Source organism: Helobdella robusta, assembly GCF_000326865.2.
Source record: "Helobdella robusta unplaced genomic scaffold HELROscaffold_23, whole genome shotgun sequence".
Taxonomy (NCBI): Eukaryota; Metazoa; Annelida; class Clitellata; order Rhynchobdellida; family Glossiphoniidae; genus Helobdella; species Helobdella robusta.
In genome coordinates, this window is record NW_008704216.1 from 1,494,029 (window position 1) to 1,517,858 (window position 23,830).

General features: G+C 37.0%; 4 protein-coding genes across 4 annotated transcripts; 1 reads left to right on the top strand and 3 right to left on the bottom strand.

Moving 5' to 3' along the window:
- Window positions 1-1,128: 1,128 nt before the first annotated feature.
- Window positions 1,129-10,771, bottom strand: HELRODRAFT_187007 (hypothetical protein). The gene is made up of 24 exons (XM_009019003.1): window positions 10,637-10,771; window positions 9,965-10,084; window positions 9,659-9,737; window positions 9,232-9,335; window positions 7,771-8,123; window positions 7,520-7,649; window positions 7,304-7,395; window positions 7,060-7,153; window positions 6,522-6,734; window positions 6,235-6,388; window positions 5,988-6,127; window positions 5,628-5,774; window positions 4,959-5,002; window positions 4,811-4,895; window positions 4,467-4,585; window positions 3,848-3,999; window positions 3,545-3,612; window positions 3,331-3,416; window positions 2,663-2,768; window positions 2,496-2,594; window positions 2,246-2,306; window positions 2,106-2,165; window positions 1,744-1,921; window positions 1,129-1,606 (listed from the first exon to the last, which is right to left on the bottom strand). The coding sequence occupies exons 2-24, from the start codon at window positions 10,076-10,078 to the stop codon at window positions 1,513-1,515; spliced, it is 2,772 nt and encodes a 923-aa protein (XP_009017251.1). The 5' UTR covers window positions 10,079-10,084; window positions 10,637-10,771; the 3' UTR covers window positions 1,129-1,512.
- A 318-nt stretch (window positions 10,772-11,089) lies between these two features.
- On the bottom strand, window positions 11,090-12,758 carry HELRODRAFT_172342 (hypothetical protein; the record flags this gene model as incomplete). Its single annotated transcript, XM_009019004.1, has 2 exons — window positions 11,090-11,556; window positions 12,041-12,758. The coding sequence occupies 2 exons, from the start codon at window positions 12,756-12,758 to the stop codon at window positions 11,090-11,092; spliced, it is 1,185 nt and encodes a 394-aa protein (XP_009017252.1).
- A 3,217-nt stretch (window positions 12,759-15,975) lies between these two features.
- On the top strand, window positions 15,976-16,284 carry HELRODRAFT_156968 (hypothetical protein; the record flags this gene model as incomplete). The annotated part of the gene is made up of 1 exon (XM_009019005.1): window positions 15,976-16,284. One exon carries the CDS (start codon window positions 15,976-15,978, stop codon window positions 16,282-16,284), a length of 309 nt encoding a protein of 102 aa, XP_009017253.1.
- A 3,215-nt stretch (window positions 16,285-19,499) lies between these two features.
- HELRODRAFT_99567 (hypothetical protein) lies at window positions 19,500-22,062 on the bottom strand. The gene is made up of 7 exons (XM_009019006.1): window positions 21,526-22,062; window positions 21,181-21,360; window positions 20,977-21,077; window positions 20,745-20,842; window positions 20,526-20,649; window positions 20,205-20,337; window positions 19,500-20,117 (listed from the first exon to the last, which is right to left on the bottom strand). Exons 1-7 carry the CDS (start codon window positions 21,803-21,805, stop codon window positions 19,924-19,926), a joined length of 1,110 nt encoding a protein of 369 aa, XP_009017254.1. The 5' UTR covers window positions 21,806-22,062; the 3' UTR covers window positions 19,500-19,923.
- Window positions 22,063-23,830: the final 1,768 nt, after the last annotated feature.

Genomic DNA, 23,830 nt, shown 5'->3' on the forward strand with positions numbered 1-23,830 from the left:
GGAATGATCCTCTCCGTAAACTCAAAAAGAAAATTTTTGTTGCGTTAATTATTTAAAAAGTTATTCAACAAAAATGTTGGGGTCGTCATTAAAAATATAGTTTCACTCAATTACATACGTTTATACAATACTACATAAGCACAGTACATCCGTCACAAAAAATCGAAACTCCCTGATATGTATGTATGTATGTATTTATGTTTCTTTGTCTGTCTGTCTGTTTGTACGTTCAGTGCATGCATGCAAGCCTGTTGAGTGGAAGTTAATGAAGATTAAAGGTTAATTAATATTTTTGTATTTGGCCGATTGATAACACTGCTGGACGTTTTCGTCTGATTGTGTGCGTGTGCGAGTAACTGTTCGTCTGTCTGTGTGCGTGTTTGTATGTATGTGTATGTATGTATGGTGTGTACGTGTTCATGGCGATGATGATGACGACGACGATGGCGAAAATGATGACGATCATGAAATCGATACAGTACAAAACCACCCTTTTATATATCTGAGAACCTGGGGCTAACTCTTTCTTTAGTTTTTTTTCTCTCTCTCTCTCTCTCTCTCTCGCTATATATATTACATAATATTATATATATTCATATAATCTGATGTGTCTGTGTGCGTGTGTGCGTGAACGTCTGTATAGCACACAGCCGAACCTAATGAATTTGTTAGATCTTTCCACATGTGAATGTGAGCGCGAGTGAGTTTGTGTGCGTGTGTGTGTGCTTAGTGTTGAAACGAACAAACACACAAACAAACACGGACACATCGCGATAAATTAAACAAACACACTTGTATGCGAACAATAATTTAATTAACGTTAATGTATCAGAGGACAAATGAATGAATGAATGAACGAATGAAAGAATGTAATCTATCTAAATATCTTAGCAGTGTTGGTGATGAGATAGTGAAATAAATTGAGAGAGGGAGAGAGCGAAAAAGGGAGAAACTTGTATACATTCATTACAATCATTGAAAGGCTTCTTTATATCAAATTCTCGAATTGATGAAAACTAGTTCACCACTGAAGAACTCAATAACTTGTCGAATTTTGCCGATTCGGAAGAATTAAACAAATTCATTCAGTTAACAATATTAACAACATAACTATCCATATAGACCCACTGTTGAACAGAGTGGAAAGAACTCAATAACAAAATTATTGAGGAAATAATAATTGCAATTTGAAATATTTAACAATATAATACATTCGAGTTATGAATACATTGTTTAGAATACTAGCAGTAATGATAATGATGATGATAAAAATAATGATGTTGATAATGATGATGACGCCAGTCAATAACAACCTTAATTAATTTTACTGAAATAAAAATGAAAAACAACCGAGAAATTAATTAATTAATGAATCACAAATTATAACCATATATACATAAATATGAATAGGGCAATATTTTATGGACTGTTGACTGTTATTCATTAATTAATTAATTCACTCATTTAGTAATTCAGTCCAACAATCGATCAAAAGATCACTCAATAGATCGATCAATAGTAGAAGTCGTTCAAATCGTTGAACCTGTACATGAACGGATCGAAAGCACGACCCCCGCCTATGAAGAACTTGCTCATGAATTCAATCCTGCGAGATGATGGCCAAACAAGTTCAATCAATCAAAACGACACTTTATAATTGTGAAAAAAATTAATGAAACGTTCGTCTATATATTTGACTTTCGCACACATGCAGACAATCAGACAGACAGACAACCGACAAACCAGTGAAGTCTGAGAGTGTGAAGGAAAGCAGAGAGACCCTCCATGGCTAGGAGGATGACGGTAGTCATGACTGCCCAGGGTGTGAAGAAGAGGAAGAGGAAGATGTAGCCGTAACCATACCTTCCCCCCATCGTCAGACCCTGGTGTAGCACCATGCCCCAGAGAACGTCAGACAGTTCTGCGTTATTATTATTAGTATTATTATCTAAGTATTTATATAGCGCTTTTTAAAATGGAAGTTCTCAAAAGCGCTATAGAAAAAGAAGAATACATCATCACAAATATGCATGTATGAATTTATGTATGTCTCTATGTGTACGTGCGTGTGTACGTATGTTTGTATAACGAGCAGAAAAACTTACGAGCGTGTGCCAGACTTAAGGCCCACAATCGCAGATAGGATGCCGTGTGTGATATGCAACCTGTTATCATGATGAAGATGATGAGGATGAAGACGGTGACGATGAAGAAGATGAAGATGATGTTAAAAAAGATGACTCACCCAGACAGTACTCGATGGTATGGATGCATGAATTGATGAACACCTCCCCAAAACTGAACTCCTGGCCAACAAAAAGTTACAACAAAATTATCATCATCGTCGTTATCATCGTCACCGTCATCATCAACTCTGTTATCATCATCATTATCATCATCACCATCATTATCATCATCACCATCATTATCATCATCACCATCATTATCATCATCACCATCATTATCATCATCACCATTATCATCATCATCACTGCCTTCTTTTTCTTCCTGGCTCCCCTCTTGAGAAGTTCGTTTCTGATGCTTCCTGAACTGCTGTTCACCTCTCCTTCTCCCGACCTCGAAGACTGATTCATCTGATGGTGACGACGACGATGATGATGACGACGACAACCAGAAGAAGAATAGCAATCTCAAAACAAACCTGCATACGAAGGCCTCTCTGATGGTTGTCATGGTGATTGATGTTGATGATGTCATCATCGTCGTCGTCGTCACTGCTTCCGTTCTCATCGCCATTATGTTCCTCTCTCACGTAATCATCAAAGTTATCATCATCATCATCAGCAGCAGCAGCACCAACGCCATCATCATCACTTGAAACAATACCTCGTCCAGATCTTCCAGCTTTTCGAGTTTGAATCTTACCTCTCAACAACCTACTTTTTGATTGAAACCCCGGCCGTGAACTGGTTTTTGACCTTGAACTGGTTTTTGACCTTGAACTCAAAAGCATGACCTCGTCGCCTTCTTCATCGTAGTCGTCGGCATTGTTGTTGACGTCATCACCGTCATCGTGGTGGTTGTTGTTGCCCGAGAAGTTGCTGGTGGATGAGTCCCTACTCGCGAAAGAAACGGATCGCTGAATGATTGGTTGGTTGGTTAGTTGATTGATTAGTCGGTCGGTCGGTTGATTAGTTGAATGGAGGGGTTAATGAGATAAAGTGAGAATGGAAATGAAGAGAGAAAAGTGAGAGAGAGAGAAAGAGAAAAAGTGGCAATATAAAATGTTAATAATCAAGTCAGTAAAATATAGAAATGAAAATATAAAAATGCGAGCCAACAGAGTTCCTCTTCTTCTTCAGTTTGAACCTCCTGTTGAGAACGTACGGCTTGATGAAAAGCATCCAGGGCACGCAGATCAGAGCAAACAGTATCAAACTTATTTGCAGGATTTTCTGGAGAGATGAAGATGGTCAAGGTGATAATAGTAAAGGCGAAGACGACGGCGATGATGAAAACTTAGATAACATGCAGTCAAAATTGACAGTACAGACAGGAATGCACAACAAGAAAGACAACCCACCTTGGAGTGTCCGACGACTGCATGCGGTGGATCAGTTGGATACACAAAGAGGAACATGTTGATGAACCCTGTTCAACGATTTAATGAAAGATTGAATGGAAGACTGAACAACATTCTTCTATATTGCTCTTTTGTGGTCATTCGTTCATTCTTCTCAATAAAATAAATATTCTTACGTCAGTGCGGAACTCAACAACCATTGAAATTCCGACCTTCAACAACAATCCAATCCAATAACCAATCAAAACTACACAGCCCACAAAGCAGCCAGCCAATTGCGAGCCACTCAGCCAATCAACTGACCAATGAGAAGGCTGGGAGCGGAATTAGAGGAGCGTGCATCGTAGAAGCACCACTTGTGGATGATGAGGACGATCAAGTAGCCGAACGTGAAGCAGAGGAAGATGACTTGCGGCACAAAGAGGCAGATTATGTTCAAGTATCTCTTGAAATGCCTATTTTAAAATTAACCTAATTATGAATATTGGTTATAATTTTTGTAATAAACAGTCAGGGTTGTAAACAAAGTAGTAGGTAGCCTCTAAGATATCTACAGTGTAGTTAGCGCCGCGACATTTATTGAGCAGAAGCCACATTGAAAGGCGTGCTAATTTTGAAGCTAAAACAACATCACCCGTCCTCGTTACGACTAATTTTAAAATAAAATTTTTTTTCTTTAGATAGTCCGAATTAATTGATGATCATTCAATCTGAAAAACTTTAATTGAATTTAATTGATCGTACGAATTATTTAATGATCCTTCAATCTGTTTTTAACAAGTAGCGTTGACGATTCCGACCATACTTTTTCATGTACGTAGCGGTAGCGAGGCCACAAACCACTTGCAGTGGCAGTAGCAGTAGCAGCAGTCGCGGCGCTCGTTTCAATCCTGTGAAAAATAATGATACTGAAGGGACTGACAGATGGTTCATGAGGGAGAGCAGGACTCCGAAGAGCATGTGCAGGACCCCGAAGATGACTGAGATCTTCATCTTGTACGAGTTCAACCAGGATATCTTGTTGGAAGCCATCTGCCAGGTCTGTGCAATGATGGATGGAGTGAAGAAGAAAAAATGGAAAAGAAATGAATGATAGAAAGAAAAAAATTATCCAAATGTATATTCTTAACGACTGTCCAATGAAAATCAGCTAACCAATCAATCAACGTGATTCAAGCAACCCCATTCAGTCAATCAGAATCAAGCCCCAACACAATCAGCCAATAAAATAGAAGCATACATTTGAAATTGAACCAATGAACTTACAGGATCCATCCCCATGGTGTACGGAGACCTACTGAACATATCCTTGCGCACGGGATCCAATGGCTGGGCGTCTTTCATCTCAGTCCTACAAAGGTGTCAACCGATGTGGTGCTGATGCGTTGAAAACTCACAAAAAGAAGTTAACTACTTGTAAGGGAGATGGTTGGTAACCATTTTTAACCACACTTTTAACTAATGCCCGGCAGGTTATTACAATAGTTAACTACTTACTCTTTAAAATTACTTTTCAATATCGCTCAGACATTTTATATCTGCTGAAAGCCGAACATATACGTTTGATGAACGAGAACAGATCCCCATATCATGTAATTCACTGTGTATTTTAATTGCTTCTGTCATATTTTCATGTGCAAATGATCTTAATGCAAAGAGATTCAAATCTTAAAATGCATTCATCTCAGCTCGACAGTCAACGAATGAGACGCAAGAACGAACGAACGCATGCACTGGCAACAAGCACGCATTAAAACATCAGTACCCACTAATACGACACATAAGAGCAGACTAAACGTCTTAATATACTTGAAAACACAAATTTCAAAGTCGTGAAGCTTGCTGTTAGGCCTGCTAGTTTAAAAGTAATTAAGTTATAACGAAGAGCCCTATCGGTAGGATAGATGGTCCCATTGACGATATAAACGATAACATTCTTCTTGCTTCAGTTCATTTGGATGGCGACGACCATGATCACAACAGCCCCAGGACCACAACAACAACAACAGCAACAACAACAACAACAGCAACAACAACAACAACAAACACTAACAACAACAACAAACACTAACAACAACAAAACTAACATAGACATGTTGTTAGCAGACCATGATGACCCGAACAAGTTGAGAGGCTTAGCGAAGCAGTCGTTGTACATGATGCCGGAGTACATTGAAAACGTCCCCATCAGCAGTATAAGATACCTGGCTGTGAACCCCATACGGAAGATCTAGAGTTGTTAGTGGATTGATGGATGGAAAATGAAAAAATGAAACAGGAAGAAAAAGAAATAAAGAGAAGAGAGAAAAAGAAGAGTGTAAATGAGAAAAAGAAACAAGGCAAATTTGCAGTTTGTTACAGCAGTTGATCAGTTTATAGATCAATGCCTTCATTCAACCATCTCCTTTCATTTACAATTCCATCCATCCACTAATCCACCCACCTCGTTATTCATGAGAGCTGGTGGGAATTTTTTCTGGCCCACGATGAGGAAGAGGCCGAAGAGGGCGAGCAGGAAGCCGTGCCCCAGGTCCCCGAACATCAAGGAGAACAAGAAGGGGAAGGTGATGATGCTGAATGGGGCTGCGATGATGACGTCATCAGGAAAGTAATGATGACGATGGTGGTGGTGGATTTAAAAAATGGGAATAAACAATATAGAAAGATTGATTGCAGCATGCCTCACCAACCAGGATTAATCTCCATGTAGGCGGGGATGCTGTAGGCGTTGATGATTGCTTGGAAGACGCCAGTGACCTGGTTCTTGGCATGGTAGGTTGGAGGCACACTGGACGTCGAGATGCTGTGCAAGATGGCCGATGATGAGCTCATCCCACTTTTTTCCTGCCGGTAACATTTGCGAAGGTGGGTCGTCAACATTCGCGAAGTTAGTGCCAGTAGATGACAGGAAACAATATTCAATTGATGAACCAAATCAAACACAACAAAAAATCAGCCAGGCAGTCAGTCAACTCACAGTTCCTATATATAGAGTATTTTGAACGTGGTTCAACTCGTTGGTGGGGCACCAGCACCGCCCGAACAAGGTCTTCAAATTTTTATCGTGCCGCAATTTATTGAGCTGGTGGTAGATGGCCTTCGTCTTGTGCACTCCGATGGTCCAGGTCTGGATGTCACGTGAGGCGTCCCTCAGCACCGAAAGCTGGTGGTCCTGCGTCTGCTTCAAGACCTGTACAGAGAGAGAGAGAGAGAGAGAGAGAGAGAGAGAGAGAGAGAGAGAGAGAGAGAGAGAGAGAGAGAGAGAGAGAGAGAGAGAGAGAGAGAGAGAGAGAGAGTGGGGGGGAAAGAGAAGAGAGAGGGAGAGAACAGAAAAAAAAATAGAGAAAGAGAATGGAGGAAAAATAAGAATAGTTCTTTAATGTCCAGTGTTAATTATGTTTATTTTTAAAAACAAAGAAAAAACTAAACAAGCAACAAATCAACAAAATAAAACCATAAAGAAATAGAAATTCAACTAAAACTTTAACAAAATTATCGAGAAAGAAGATGATTACTATATTCAGATCTTCTAACCGGCTCATAACACCAAGGGCCATGTTCCTACGCTCCAGTCTCGTTTCAGGGCAAGGGTAAATAGTGGCATGAAATCTAATTGGTCATTGAGTTACATTGCTGTTGTTTTGGATGTACAGGTGCATGTGTGATGCTGTTTTTTCGCAATTGTTATTTATAATTAGTTGTAAAGAGTTGTAATAAATTGCAATTGAAGTCATAAAAATAATTCACTGTAGAACTCACCCCTCGCACATTTTGAGAACCTTAGACTTCAATTGTTCACCTTGAAAGAAGATGAGGAAGACAGTTTTGTTCAGGTCACTATCATGGTTCAACTAAAATATTAATAGTTATTATTATTATTACATTTATCACAACTATAATCAAAGTTTTATAAGAAAATATTTTCGAAAAAATGGCAACAGCAGGAGAGAGGGGAGCAGCCATCGTCAAGGGCACCTGCGTGTATTCGTTGGGTACGGAGAGTTGGACGTCGACGTATTTGAGGAGGACGTTCGAGTGGCAGACCCTGAAGAGCATCCTCTCGAAGGCCATCATCTTCTTCTTCGGCAGCACTCCCGCTATGAAACTGTCGTCAAGTTATTTATTTTAATAGATCTAATCGTTAATGCGCATCTTCACCACAATTCACTTCATCATCGTCACATTCACCATCATCTTTCTCTCCATGTAATAACTCAGAAACCAACTTCAACTTGAAAGACAGCGTATAAGCATTGTCCTGTTTGTTGAAGGCAGACCCCTTTGACGCCAGAGCAGCACCAACTTCTCTATCGTTACCTGACAGGAACGTGACCGTCGAGTAATCCTGGTTAGGGAGTTGGTGCTGTCGCAGGCTGTTGGCGCTTGGTTTGTACAAGACTGAGTCGTCGGTTCGTTGGTCGATCCGCGAGTCTTGCTGTCTGCTGTCAACCTCGTCGAAGAATGTTTGAGTTTTCCTGAGCAGGTGTTTCAGTTCTGTGAGGTTCGTGTAGTTCTGAGTTAAGAGTCCTATGCTCGACTCGATGCTCCGCACTTCTCTCTCCAACTTTTCTATGCGAGTCTGTCGTAGTTTGAGTCAGTTTATCAATCGGTAAAATTAGAAGTTTCATCTTATTCGTCTATTCATTCATCATCAACTATTCATTTAACGTACCTAACAATCAGCAGTCCAATCAATCAACGTATTAATAGTTCTCTGATTATTAAAACTCATCGGTCCGGGGACTCTGGTATTGAATTGAGTAGGCAGGACGCAGACCACCGACTGACAGGTGCGCAAGAAAATCCGTACACGCGCAAAAAAAAACACACTTTGCAATTTTTATTCAAAATAAAATAACGACAAAAAACGTTTCAGAATTTTAAAACAAAAATTTCTGTGCGACAAATGAGCTTGCTCTTTTTCAACATTTCCTCAAGGCGTGGTGCAATGATGACAGTGCCACACGTGGCGGTGAACAAACTTCCGAACAGTTCCTGTGCTTGGTCTTCATCAGTCATGTATGAAAAAGAGAGTTAACAGAACAGGGTAGAAGGAAGTAAGAGAAGAGATTTTATTGCTCTGTCTGTGAGCTACTGGCATTCTACCTTAATGGTGATCCAGAAAGCGGTGAGTAAAGATGCGTTTTCAAATTCCATCTTCAACTTTTGGTCAGCAGCAAGCTACGAAGGATTGTTTTTCAATATAACGGTCAAATTATCTTCAATTCCAACAAAATAATTCCACTTCGACAGGATGAAAGTGTACTTTCATTACTTTCATTTTCAGGCTAAAAACAAATCGTTCCAGGGCAATCAAAATAATATTAAATTATAAAAAAAAGCTTAAAAAATTTATTACGTTCCAACCAATGGTAAACAAAAGATATTATATATATATATATATATATATATATATATATATATTAGATGTATATGCTATCTTAACAAACGTCGCAACTGTTCATACTTTCACGCCTTTCTTCAGTATTTTAACAACGTGTTTAAACAGCGGAACGTGCTCATCTCAACAATTAATTAATTTCAACATTTCTTGGCAGCCCGCCACAGACCGCACCGCTACCTGTTGCTCTGCAAACTGGAACAGGTGCATTGTAATGAAACATTAATTCATTCACTCATTCAATCAACCATTCATTCATTTTCCACTCAATCTATCAGGCGGCCACCTCGTATTCGGCCAGCATTCTCGGATTGACGGGTGGAACGTGGCTGACCAGACCCATTGGTGGCAGTTGGATGTTCTTCTTCTTCATCTCACTCATCAAATATTCTGCATGCATGCATCAACATGAATGAATGAATGGATAGATGGATGGATTGATAATGAATCGATGAATGAATGGACGAATGAATGACTGAATGGATGGATGGATATATAAAAGTATAAACAAATGTGAGCAGCATTGAACAGACAGTCGAACAAACCAGAAATTAAAATGAGAATGAAATAAATGAACAAATGAATGTATAAACAAATAAACAGACAAATAAAAAAATAAATAAATAGACAGTTGATGAACGTTGTGAGTGATGATGGTGAGAGAGGGAAAATTAAAAATAGGAACGTGATAAAGTTGATAATTGGAAACCCACTCATCTGCCTCTCCAAGTTTTCACACCTCTTCACTTCATTATAAAATTTCCTTTTAAACACTGTATCTTTCTTGTTCAACTGTTTTCAAATGTACAAAAATATTAAATTATAAATGAAAAACTGAACACATAAAACATAACATTTATATCAAATTCAAACTGAACAATTTAAAAATTAGGCATTGAACAAAGTATTGCCTAAGATCACAGCCTATTCCTACATTCATAGCACATTCCTACATTTACAGCATACACAGCACATCCCTACATTCACAGTACACTTTCGCAATCAAAACACATCCCTACATCTTTGAAATTAACAAGTCCTATGTCTCCAAGTTCAGCCATGCAGTTGAATGCGACATCATCAGTCAGAATCAGCTGACACATAGACATTGGCTCACTCCTATACACTGACATTTCGACCTGCTAGTGGAATCAATGAATTGAAAACTTTTCTCATAAACCAAATAAGAGAAAACATGAGGCCTTTTATGTTCTTCTTGTTTAATAAATTAAACTAAAAATGTATTTAATGACTTTTTTCATTTTAAAGGTTTCAATTTTTAATTATGCATTCATTTTAGTCTTATCTAATCTAAATAAATCTAATCTATAAATTAAATTCCATAAATATAAAATAAATAAATTATAAAAGTAAATACAAAATGCAACTGAGAAAAGAAAATGAACACTTGAACCTTATTAAATTACTAAACTAAAAGTAATAAAAAATGATGAATAACAACTGAACAACTCGTTCTTTCTGGTTCACATTCAACAAGATTGATTACTGTACTATTCTGTCTCTTTTACAATTTTACTTAAAAATGAAATAAATGCTGACTAACAACTTAAAAACTACTATTCAACTACTAAAAACTAAATACTTGGAAATTTTCCAAATGCTAACTTTTAATTTAATTTAAACGAAAAAACTGTAAAACCATTAAAGAATTTTTGTAGAAATTAACCCACAATTAATCAAGAGCAACAAAAATCTATCCTAATTATGTAATTAAATTGAAAAATATTAAAAAAGGAGAGTAGTATGTTTCAATTTAGAGTCATTTTCATTCAACGATTAGGAAATAATTCACTTTTAAATCTTCGTGTCACTGGGACCAAATCAGGGATGGATAGAAATTAATTTGAAATCAGTTTTAAACATGTCCCGTTCAATTCACAACCATTGTGTTGCTAATGATTTTTCTAATAATTCTTCGAATTTATCAATGTTAAATCAATTGATTTTATTATTCCATCACCCAAATCTTATCAATTATTAATTTATAGATAATATGTGCCAAAATAAGGATATATTCTTGATTATTTTAATGAAATAAATGCTCATAAAGAGCCAGAACGGATACATGTGATGTTTTCATCTTATCAGATTTATTAATTAAAAAGTAAAACAGAAAATAATGATCAAAACAAATAAATCACAAAGTTTGAAAATGTTAAATTGTGTTCAAGATCATTCGCCTCTGAGCAAGCCAGTTTATTCTGCCGGTCCTTTTTAATTCTCAGAAGATCGCCATCTTTCAGCCAAACCATCTTCGCGAGGAGAATTTTTTTGAATTTGTTTCCATTTGCGTGAATCTGGGCACCCATGAAATGCGCCTCACCACCGACCAGCGTGAAATTTCGCTTCTCTACGTAATTCATTCCCTCGTTAAAATCCGACAACTTGTCGATTCGAACCCAAAAACATTCGGTCGGTTGTCGGTATATGAATTGAACGAATGCCGTTATTCGGTACAAACCGTCGGCTTCTATTCGAAGAGATCCGTCAGATCGGTTAAATTGTACAGCCTCTCGTGTTCCGTTAATGTGATGGATGTTTTCAAAGGATACCGAATTGAATTCTTTTATTACTTCATTGTCCAGGTCACCTGTCCATGGTAATATTAGTAACGTCTTCTATACTACACACATACATACACAGACAGACACACACACACACACACCACACACAGACAGACACACACACACACACACACATACATACATACAAGTACATGCAAAACATACCAGTGCCATTATATGTCAGTTTAAGGCCGATAGTTTTGAGAAGATGTCTGCTTGGAGTGTTCGCGTAAGATTGGGGTTTCTAGAAATTGGATGGATGGATGGATGGATGGATGGATGGATGGATGGATGGATGGATTGATGAATAGATAGATGGGTGAACAAGTAAATGAATTAATGAATGAGTAAAAAGATAAAAATAAAAGAAAATTCAAGAACAAAGAACCAAACAACATCGAGAACAAAGACTAACGGCCGCAAGAAAAGTAGTAATGACGGCAATCAATCCGACGATGATGTTGACGACGATGACGACCGACAGAACGATAGAACGACGTTTCCTCCAACTTTTCCTCGCTCCTTCACTGAATTTGAACTGCGGACTGGAACTCAAAACATTTTTCGTCTGGTCGTAGTGGGCTTTCATCTCGCTGATGAAGGGCGATTGAGACCTGAAAAGAACCTTCGAGTTGTCTCTCTTCTTCTTCTTCGCCGCTGCTGCTGTTGCTTTTTTCTGGGGAGTCAGCGTCAATGATTTAGACCGCTTGCGTGTTGTTGCTGGTTTTTTGATGTTGCTGTTGTTGTTGCTGTTGTTGTTGATGTTGTTGATATCCAGACTGCGAGATCTGTTAGCTTTGTTGTTTGAGATGTCATTGTTGATGTATTGGATGTTAATGATGTTATGTTTTGGAGTGTTGTTGATGTTGTTGTTGTTGATGTTATTGTTGTTATTGTTGTCAATGTTGTTGTTGATATTGTTGTTGATGTTATTGTTGAGCAGAGGTTTGTAAGAGCGAGCCTCAGAATAGATTGGCTGTCGGGCTGGTACGCTCGGAGGTGATTCTTCTTCTTCAGTGTTGTTGTTGTTCGTGTTGTTGTTGTTGTTGACTATGTTAGCGCAATTCTTCATATTATATTTACTATTTTTTGTGTTATTCTTTTTCTTTGCTTTCGAACATTTCGGCGATGAGAAGGTTGTTGTTGTTGATGTTGTTGTTGTTGCTGCTGGTCTTGGAGGAATAACAGGTGGTGGTGTTGATAACCCAATACCATCGTCGTCTTCCATCCTATCAATCAATCAATCAATCAATCAATCAATCAATCAATCAATCAATCAATCAATCAATCAATCAATCAATCAATCAATCAATCAATCAATCAATCAATCAATCAATCAATCAATCAATCAATCAATCAATCAATCAATCAATCAATCAATCAATCAATCAATCAATCAATCAATCAATCAATCAATCAATCAATCAATCAATCAATCAATCAATCAATCAATCAATCAATCAATCAATCAATCAATCAATCAATCAATCAATCAAACAAACAAACAAACAAACAACAATCAAACAATCAATCTTCGCAAATTTAAAATTGTACGCTGCTGATCCCTACAGTTACAAAATTAACATTATCTACTCAGTAGGAAACATTATTAACAAATGAACGAAACATCCCGAACTAGAAACAAGGTAATTTTCTCTCTCTCTCCCTCTCTCTCTCTCTCTCTCTCTCTCTCTCTCTCTCTCTCTCTTTATAATTACATAAATTATGAACAGGACGATTTACAAGTAGAGCACTTGACTCGAACCACCGTTTATATTTAAAGAACAATTAATTAATTATGTTAGGATGATGCTGATGATGATTGATTGAACATTCTATTTTCATTTCATTTAACAACAGCCAGAATCCCATCATGGCTTGTATGGTTTTTAAAAATAATTACAACAAAAACGCGAGTCAGTTCTTTAATGTTGAAACAGAATGAAGGGAATAGACGATAGTTTTAAGATGAAATTAGAAAATTCATTTTTTGTTGAAGTTTTGGCCTTTTAAAATATTTTCCAACATTAAAAATTTCATTCTCGTCTTCTTCAGCCTATCTGCGGAGAACTTTTGAAACTCCCCACAAACAATAACGCTAAATTCGTGGCTGCAACGTTCGAGTGCCTGTACCTCTCTAATGATGATCGGTCCCGACGCTTCGTCATCTGCCTCTGCAGTTCATCTAATTTATTTCCACGTGTTTCGGTGTAAAAGTTATTTCAAAAACTTGGTTATAGTAGTATAATTTGATGACGACGATGACGATGATGACGACGATGATGGCATGTTCCGGCGTGCGTGAGTGCATGAATGCACGGATGTTGGTATGTTTCTGCCGATATATGAAACCTTGTCTGCATAAACATTTGAAAAAAATACAAAATGCGTTGTGATTGGTCAGCCAGTCAGCCAATAGGAACGCAACTTTATCCAAGTGCTCCGACAAAACTTCAAGTGGACAAATACAATAGGACAATTTGTATCGGACGTGCAAGTGTTCGCTTACGTACATGCATACATGCATACGTACAATACATACGTACATACATGCATGCATACATAGGTACAAACGTACATACGCACATACAGATGAACAAGAATATATAAATTGAAATTCATCCCAAACTTACGAAAAAATTAATCAAAACAAATTCACTTTTAAAGTTTTTATATTGAAAAAATAAATAATAATAATAATAAATATTACCAATAATAATTGTTTTTTAGTTTTTTTTTAAATCATAGAAGTGAAAATACTGAACAGAATGTTCTCAATATCAAGCCTTCTTCAATTAACAAATGAAAAACAAGCGACATCATCATTATCATCACCACCCCCACGGTCATCATCATCATCATCATTACAGGATGATGATGATGATGGTGGTGCCGGTGATAGTGGTGATGACGTCATTGATGACGTTAAGCTAGCTCTTATGGTTTCGGATGCTGAAGTTTCTATAAATTCATCCTCATCATCACTTTTATCATCATCATCAACAACAACAACAACAACGAAATCACAGAAGACTTCAAAATCTGGACACATATGGTCGATTGATGACATATTGCAAAACAACTGCTACAACAACAACATCAACAGCAGCAGCAACAACAACAACAACATCGATAATGAGGATAATGAGAATAATAACGTTATAAAAAACTTTGATGATAAAAATGGTGAGGATGGTGCGACTTTTGATAAGTTTTATAGTCAACATTGTCATCATAATGAATTAAATCAACAGCAACCTCAACAACAACAACATCAACAACATCAACAAACACAACATCAACATCAACAACAACACTATTTTCAACATCATCACAAACATTCGCAGCGCTATGGTCAACAACACTATCAACAACTAAATCATCAACAACACCAACAACAACATCAAAAACAGCATCAACAACAACATCAACAATCTCAACAACAATATCAACAATTTTATTTGAAATTCAACAACTTAAACGATTGCAAAGATAAGAAAATCTGCATTAAAACATCCGAAAGTTATAATCAAAGTGAAATGAATAGCAACGCATATCACAACAACAACAACAATTACTATCACAGAACTATTTATAAAGCACGTGACTCAACTACAACAACATCAACAAAAACAACAACAACAAATTCCAGAGTTAACATTCAGCAGGCATCGTACAACGCTTACTACATGTACCTCAACTATTTGAAATATTACAACACCACCAACAACAACATCAAAAAAATTTACAGCAATACCACATACAACAACAACGACGACAACAACAACATCAACAACAACATCAACAACAACATCAACAACAACATCAACAGCCACACAAATGCATACTCAGATGAGGATTGTGACAAAATTGTTATTGTTGACGACGATGACGTAGACGAGGAAGAAAATAATGTTACCAAAGACTGTGTTTGTTGCAAATGGACAGCAGCTAATAAAGTTGGATTCTGCACTAGGATTTGCAATTGTAACATCAGCAACAGCAACAACATCCACAACAACAACATAAACAACAACTACATCATCAACAACAGCAACAAACTTAATGTAATTGCCCTAACATCTCTAACTTCTACAAATTTTGGAACACACATTCGTTTAAACCGGCCAACTTCAACGACATCAATAACATCAACAACAACATCAACAAACACGCTTGCAGAGGCATCTCATTTCAAGTCATTGCAATATTTTAGCGAGCAAAAACTGCAGCAACATCGTCAACGATCATTTCATCATCAACAACAACATTATCATTACTACAGCAAACAAAATTTCCAGTTACTACAAATACAACAACATCAAAAACAACAACACCGACAACAGCCACAGCCACAGCCACAACCACAGCCACAACCACAGCCACAGCCACAACCACAGCCACAGCCACAACCATCGGAATGCACAGAATGCGGCAAATCATACATGACGTCAGGCGCTCTGAAAATGCACCTTCGAACCCACACCCTCCCGTGCAAATGTCTCATCTGTGGTAAGGCCTTTTCCCGCCCATGGCTTCTTCAAGGTCATTTGAGAACCCACACGGGAGAACGACCTTTCGTCTGCGCCCTCTGTGGAAGGGCCTTCGCCGATCGAAGCAATCTGAGAGCGCACTTTCAGACTCATTCTGATAGGAAGAAATATTCATGCGATGCCTGCCCCAAGACCTTCTCGAGATTGTCGTTGTTGGTTAAGCATAAACTTTCGTGTGGTGGTGGTGGTGACGTTGGATGAGTGGCGTGATTTGTTAACCATTTCGCTTGCTGCTTTATTATTTCAAAAATTGTAAATGAATTTTAAAATCGTTTTATTGTCATTAATTAAAACCATCCTACTCGTCATCGTCATCATCCTCTTTGTCATCATCATCTTCTTCTTTTTCTTCCTCATCATCTTTTTCTTCATCATCACCATCGCCGGCCGTCATCAAAGAAGTTGCAGTAGCATCTCCTCCTAAGAAGCAGCGCGCCACTTGACATCACCATCAGCAACAGGTCAGCGTGCGTACATGATTGAATTGCGTCTTCCCAATACTACTACTACTACTGCTGCTGCAGCTGCTACCACTGCTGCTGCTACCACTGCTGCTGCTACTGCTACTATAAAAATACTAGAGTGTCCGCTAAGAATAACCTGCGCGTGTGAGAGAAGAGTAGAGAAAACACGACAAAATGAGAAAAAGAGAGAGAGGGAGAGATAGAGAGAGGGAGAGAGAATACAGAGATAAGTACACTACATCTCGACGCGAAATAAAAATATTTATGCACGTTGAAATGTCTAAGAAGATGTCTGATAGGTTACAATAAAAGAAAATGAGAAAACTTCCCATATTAAATATTTTTGCTGCTACTGCTACTACTACAACTACTACTAGCTCTGCTACTACAACTACTACTAGCTCTGCTACTACAACTACTACTACTACTACTACTCTAGTCTGGTTAAAGATGATTTCAGTGCATAGGCAAGATGCAAATTTGTCTCTTTGTATTGTTTATACCGAAAAAGGAAAGAAAATAATACAGAATATTATTTATTATATTATAATTATTATATAAAGGTGTGGGTTATTAAAAGCGCTTCATCAACTTATGAACTTTTATGAAATAAGTTTCAATTCAAGTTCGTCTGTAAACAGGTTAATCAGTGGTGGTTGCATTATAAATATTTATTTTAAACTGTTCTATCATCTAAACCAGGGGTGGGCAAAGTATGGCCCGCGAAGCGATTTCATGCGGCCCGCGGGGACTTGTTCGCCAAAAAAGGTCCAACATTAGGAGTTCAGACTTGTTAACAAAAAAAAGAGCCACAAATTCTTAAAAATTCTTCTCCGGGGTTGAAAAAATTAATATTTTAGGACATTATGCGGCCTTTCGAAGTAAAATATCAATAGTTCTCATTGCGGCCCTCACAGCAAAAAGTTTACCCACCGCTGATCTTAACGCGCTGGAGCTAGATGGCGATCGAAATTTACTGCTGGCTTACGTTTAAAACCGAGACTGATAATGTTTTTCAAAAACTACTACAACTATTACTGCCCAACAACTACTTCTACTGTTACAACAACAATAACAGCAACAATAAAAACTGCAACAACAAAACTACTACTACTACAACTAGTACAAAAAATTTCCAACAGTAACGACACTGATGATTGAGTGGAAGGGTATCAAACTAATCATCGCATGTACAACAACTTGTGCGAGTGTCTGCGTGTGTGTGCGTGTGTTTGTATGCGTGTGCGAGCGTGTGTGCAAATACTTTTTGTGTTCCATAAAATTGATTGCGTTATCGGATGCAGCAAAATAAAAATGAAACTTTTATGCAGAAAAAAGTTCAAAAAAAATTGTTGATGAAATTTGCAATTTAAAGTATTGTCAAGTTGTACCATCGATCAAGTAACCAATCGCTTCTCATTATTCAATCGAAGCACCAATCAAAAAGAACCAATCAATCAAGTAGCCAATCGAAAATCACAAATCAATCAAGCGACTCTTTTAACCGATCAATTCAAATTCTCCAAACTATAAAAACTAATAAACTCAGACAAAACTATCGACCAACCAACCAACCAGCCAGCCAGCCAATCACTCAACCAAACGAGCAGCAGTAGCTACCAAGATCGTTGACATCATAGAGTCTGCCGTCTACCACGGCTTCTCCCTCTTTGGATATCTGCCCCTGCTGAATGGAGGCATGCAACATCCAAAATATTTTCAACAACTGCTTGTCTATATTCTCGCCGGTCAACGGCGGTAAAGTTGGCTTCGGAACAACTGGCCGACGGTTGTTCGGTCCCAATGTGGTTGAAATGTTCAGAGGCAAAATGGTCAGATTGGTTTCTTGTGCAAATTCCGGCAAAATGTTTGGTGATGGTCTCTCCAATTCATCGTAGTCGCTGGAGGGGTTCATCGCTGATGGTTCTCTGTTGATGTTTTTGTTGCTCATTCTGTGGTGTTTGTTTACATTGACTTTTTTAACGTTGTTGTTGTAGTAGCTCATTATGTTGAAGAGTTTGCGAAGGTCGTAATCATCCTCCTCACCTGCCGTCATCTTCTTTCCTTGTCTGAGAGCAGCCGCTTCTAGAGCTGGTCACGATAATGGTCACAATAATGACAATTACGATGACGATAATTATAAAACGATGATAAAAAAGATTAGTAAAATAAAAAGGCCGATAAAATTAACTGACTAACTTCCAGTCACTCCATTATACACGTTCATACCTTACACATCTTCACACCACCATCGTCATCATCTCAGTCATCAAGAGCATTCAGGGCTTCATCGTTCTCACTCACTTTTTTGCTCGTTCCTAGCCACGGAATCAACGAAAGAAATGCTGAGTACAAATAGCGCCAACATCATCCTCATCTTCTTCTTCATCACCAGCCACAACTTCCCAGTTATCATTGATTTCAAATTGTTTTCACGGGCAAGACAGGAAGTAACAGGCAAACAAAATGGAAACGAAACCGCATTCGAATAGCGCCAAATTCGGCACGAGACGAATTCGAACGTTAAATCAAACGGTTATAAATAGATTATATACAAACGACGTACATCATGCGCGTGTCAATACAAATAAATAGGTAGGGCGACGCGTACAATTGAGCAGTGGCAGAATATGGAGTCATCTTAAGAACAAGTGCCAGCGAGAAAAATATCAATAAACACTCAATCGATAGTCAAGTATATTTCTGTGTGTGTGTGTGTTCCTCATGTGTGTGTGTGCGTGTGTGTGTGAATTTCTCATGTGTGAGTGTACGTGTGTATTCCTAAATCGCCGTCTTTTGTAATTTAGGCATGTAGAGCGGATAAATTGAATAAATAGCAAACAATTATGTTGGCGTGGGTGGAGAACAATTGGTTTGCTATTCTTTCTACACATTCATCTAATGAAAATAAAAATATTGCAAATAAAAACAAATAATAATGATGATTCATTCTTAATTATTAATTATCCTTCATACAATTTATATCAACATTAAAAACACGTTCGTTATTTATACAAGACAAATTAAATTTCATCTCTCTCTCTCTCTCTCTCTCTCTCTCTCTCTCACACACACACACACACCACACACATATTTACACACGCACGCACGCGCACACACACATAAATAGATGTCTATAAGATAGCTAAAGGAAGACTCGTGAACTCAACAGTTCCAGAGTCCAAATGAGCCCCTTCAACATCATTATTACAATCTCAACATCTCCATCATCAATACAATCATTTCATATCATCCACATCGTCATCAGTTTCAGTATTCAAAGTAAAAGCACCCACACACATTCACAAACGTTCACACACATACACTCGTTCACACACATACACTAGTTCATACACACCCACACATACACACACATTCACAGAGGAACATTGTTTTTATTGCCGTGATGATGATGATGATGAAGAGGAGGAGGATGAGGTCTACCATCACCACTACTGTTGTAATTATCGTTACATTGGCCAAGCACATTCCTATCGATCGAATTATCGGTACTGGACCCGGCGCAGGCCACCTGAGCCAACAGGACTGTCACGTCGTCTGGTTTGCCACCTGGTGGACAAATAAATGTTCAAATATTTGTAAATACGTAAGCATACAAACACACACACACACGCACACACACACGCTCATACCGACCAATAACATTGAAGCCATTATTGGCAGCATTGATGGAGAATGGAGATCTGTGAGATGGATTGAATCCGCATTTGTGGGCCTCATTTGCAATTTCATTGGCTACTTTTTGTAGGTCAGCCAATGAGCTGCCTGCCTGAATTGGGTCATTTATTTCTTTCATAAAATTTCTGATGTTTAGATGTTTTATTTTTTAAAACACCAACGGCGCATTAAAATAATCTTTTCTTTCAAATTCATTCATTCAAATTCATTCAATCTTTTTCCTCTTCAAATTCATTCTTCCTTTCTCTCGACCAGCCAATCAACAACCAGCAAACAAACCTTAAGATTAGATAAATGTTTAAGGATGACTTGATCATTCAAATTATCAAAGAGGCCATCAGTTGCGATCAATATCAAGTCCCCCTCTTCAACACTGAATGTCGTCGATTGAGCTGAATCGGGACTACCAGGTCATAAATATTTATTTAGGTCAGATCATGAGTGATTAATGAAGTTTTTAAACATTTATTTAGGTCAGATCATGAATAGCCAAACAACCTATCACTAATGAAAGCTCCCGGAACCATGGTAGGAGCAAGTGCCAATTGAAAAGGTGTGTTGAAGTAATGTGTTTGTTCCTCTGACTTGTGTATGATCTTATATAAAGTGAGAGAGATATTTAATATATAGATAATTTGCTAAATCCATCTAATTATTTTATGCAATATTATCACTTTAAAATATTCACAGACAAATAACTAATTTATTTAAAAAAAAATTGTTTAGGTACCCGCCCATCCCTGATGACCAGAAAACCGCTGTCCCCAAGGTTAGCCGTGTAGATCTTTTTATCTTCCCTGTTCAAAGCAACAATGCATGCGGTGCAACTTCCTGATGTGTTAGGATATTATAACTTTCAATCATTCAACAAACATTATAATTAATTTCTATTTTGTACATTTGGATACTTTAAAAATTTAAGATTTAAGCTGACCTATTAATGAAGTTTTTTCTAACTGCATTTCTTCATAGCTATTGTTTAGTAACTCAATTGGTTTTTTTGCAGAAAATTTTCCTAATTTCACTAATCGTTCACAAATTGCCATGAGTGAACGAGAAAACTGTGAGGGGTCCACCCCGTATGTTCGCCAACCCCCGACTCCATCAGCCACTCCTGAAGCGGAACAAGCAAGTAGGTTATAAATTGTTTAAAAGTTAATATTTTATTCTAGTTTTAAAATAATCAATTACCTAATAATTAAATTAAATAATACCAGATGGAAATTAAAAAAGTAAAAAACAAATTAACAGTTAGAAAAAAAAATTATCAAATTACCACCTAACACATCAGCTGCATTATTTTGAACGGCAAAACATGAATCATCACCAAAAGATCTTTGGTTGATTTGGCTGAAAGACGGAGAAAAAGATGGTGATAGTGGGGGTCCAGAATGGGTTTTAGACAAACCGGAAAGTGCGGATATTAAATGGAAAGTACGTCTTTTTAGAGATGTGATTAACCTGTTGCTACTCAACCAGTGACTCGAAAGAAACTCGTTGCCTATTTCGTTAACGACTGCTCTAAACAAAAATCTTCCATACGAAACTACACTTTGCATTTTTTTTATTTAAATTAAATTTTAAAATTAATAAAGATTGTCAATTGTCAACTGAACTCTTCTAAAAAGAAGGATGTATTTCTATTTGTTTAATAATATTAATTAAATATTTTAGATACAGAAGACTCGTAACGCGCAAGAATTCGCTTTAAATTTTTAAGCAGAAAGTGGCAGCGAATGGCAGAAAAAAGTTCGAACAAAGCAACGAAGTGTTGAATGTTGAATGACATTCACACGCTCATGGAGATCGCCATTTTGTAAACATTATAAACATACTTTTAAAAGTAAAAACAACTCTAGCATTTTAAACAAAATTTTTAAATGTTGTAGCGTTTCATTTTAAATTTACAATTTACAAATCGACTTTGCCAAATTTGAATATATAGAATATACACTATAAAGAACGTTAAAGTGCCTTGCTATCGGTTTGTTTGTATGGCATGTGTGTTGGTGTGTGTGTTGGTTGGTTTGTCTGTATGTTTGGTTGTCTGTCTGTCTGCCATCATCATCTTGGTTTGATTGCTACTTAAGCCGTAGGTTGGCTTAATTGGATTTTTTTTTCATACAATACTATGAGATTAATCAATCAATCAATCAATCAATCAATCAACTAACCAAACAACCAATCAATCAATCAACCATCCAATCAATCAATCAACCAATCAATCAACCAACCATTCATTCAATCAACTAATCAACCAACCAATCGACCAATCAATGAACCAAATTGAATGAACCAAATTGAATGAACCAAATAAACCAAAAACAAAACAAAAATAAATAAATATTTGCAAGGCTCGTTCAAATTCGAACAAACACTTAACCGTACAGATCTACAAACAGATTTCGAGATTTTAGTAAAGGAAGACAAACACAATAGCTGCTTTTATTTGAAAAAATGAAAAGTGACGGTTAATTAAAATTTTAAAAACGTCAATTTAAAAAAAATTAGTCTTTTAAACAAACAAATATAACAAAATATCGACCGATAAAAAATAGTTATCTATTAATATTATTATTATACACACTCTTTAGTAGTTCTCGGAGAATGATTCACGTAACAATACCATTTAGTAAGAACAGTTCACAGCATATCATAATGACTAAATCAACATACCAAACAGAAGTTATTTATACATGCATATATACAAAGTAAATCAAAAAATATCCAAAAATTATATAACCAAATTAAAACAACTAGAAACAACATTTAACAAATTAATAAATAGACATTATTAAGAAATTGTTTAAAAAGGTAAAATTTACAGCGACGTGGAGAACAAAATGTAGTTTGTTTTGTTGGTGTGGTGCAGTGAAGCGAAAACAAACACATCACGCAAAACTAATAAGAAGTCGCAAGAATAGTAGTCAGTCACCTACCTACAATTAAATTACTCTCAGGGCCCTAGCTTACTTATAATCATTAACTCAACTCACTTACCTACAAATTTGTATTTCTACGTTTTAGGAATTTTACATGTTTCAGGCCTTTTATTTAACATATTTTAGCGTTTTTATTTTACTTGAAACTTTTTAACTAATGTTAAGTCCTAGCCTACCTACGATTGTTCAACTAATCTCAATCCCTAACTTACCTATGATTTAAATTAAGTCCGTTAAAGAAAATAGAAAGTTGAAGAGAAACAACGACAACGACACCGAATGAATGGATGTTGTGTATGTGTGTGTTGTATTGATGTATGTGCGTAAATGTGCGCGCGCGTACTCTCCAGTAACTTCTTGTTGTCATCTTCGAATTATCATCGGAACGATCATCATGAGACCACCATCTGAAACGTGCTGACGCCCACCACAACCCACCTCTCATCATTCTGTAGACAAATTTTTTTTATTAGCGTAGTAGTAAATGAATGTTAGAATCTTAGAAGAAAAAATTAAAAAATGAAAATAATGGCAAATAAATAATAATTTAAAATAATAAAGAGAGTAAAATGTAAAAAAAAACCTACCTTCGTCAATTCGACAAAGGAAGAATTTTGAATGCCTGAGTAAATCAATGAATGA

Coding starts and splice junctions, on each gene's coding strand:
- HELRODRAFT_99567 (XM_009019006.1), bottom strand. CDS start 21,805: ATGCAAAGTGTAGTTTCGTATGGAAGATTTTTGTTTAGAGCAGTCGTT. Junction 21,361..21,525: donor TAATGCAGCTGATGTGTTAG/GTGGTAATTTGA, acceptor GTTCCGCTTCAG/GAGTGGCTGATGGAGTCGGG. Junction 20,338..20,525: donor AACATTTATCTAATCTTAAG/GTTTGTTTGCTG, acceptor GACCCAATTCAG/GCAGGCAGCTCATTGGCTGA.
- HELRODRAFT_187007 (XM_009019003.1), bottom strand. CDS start 10,078: ATGTCAGTGTATAGGAGTGAGCCAATGTCTATGTGTCAGCTGATTCTG. Junction 6,389..6,521: donor ATACTCTATATATAGGAACT/GTGAGTTGACTG, acceptor TGTTACCGGCAG/GAAAAAAGTGGGATGAGCTC. Junction 4,896..4,958: donor ACCAACCATCTCCCTTACAA/GTAGTTAACTTC, acceptor ACACCTTTGTAG/GACTGAGATGAAAGACGCCC.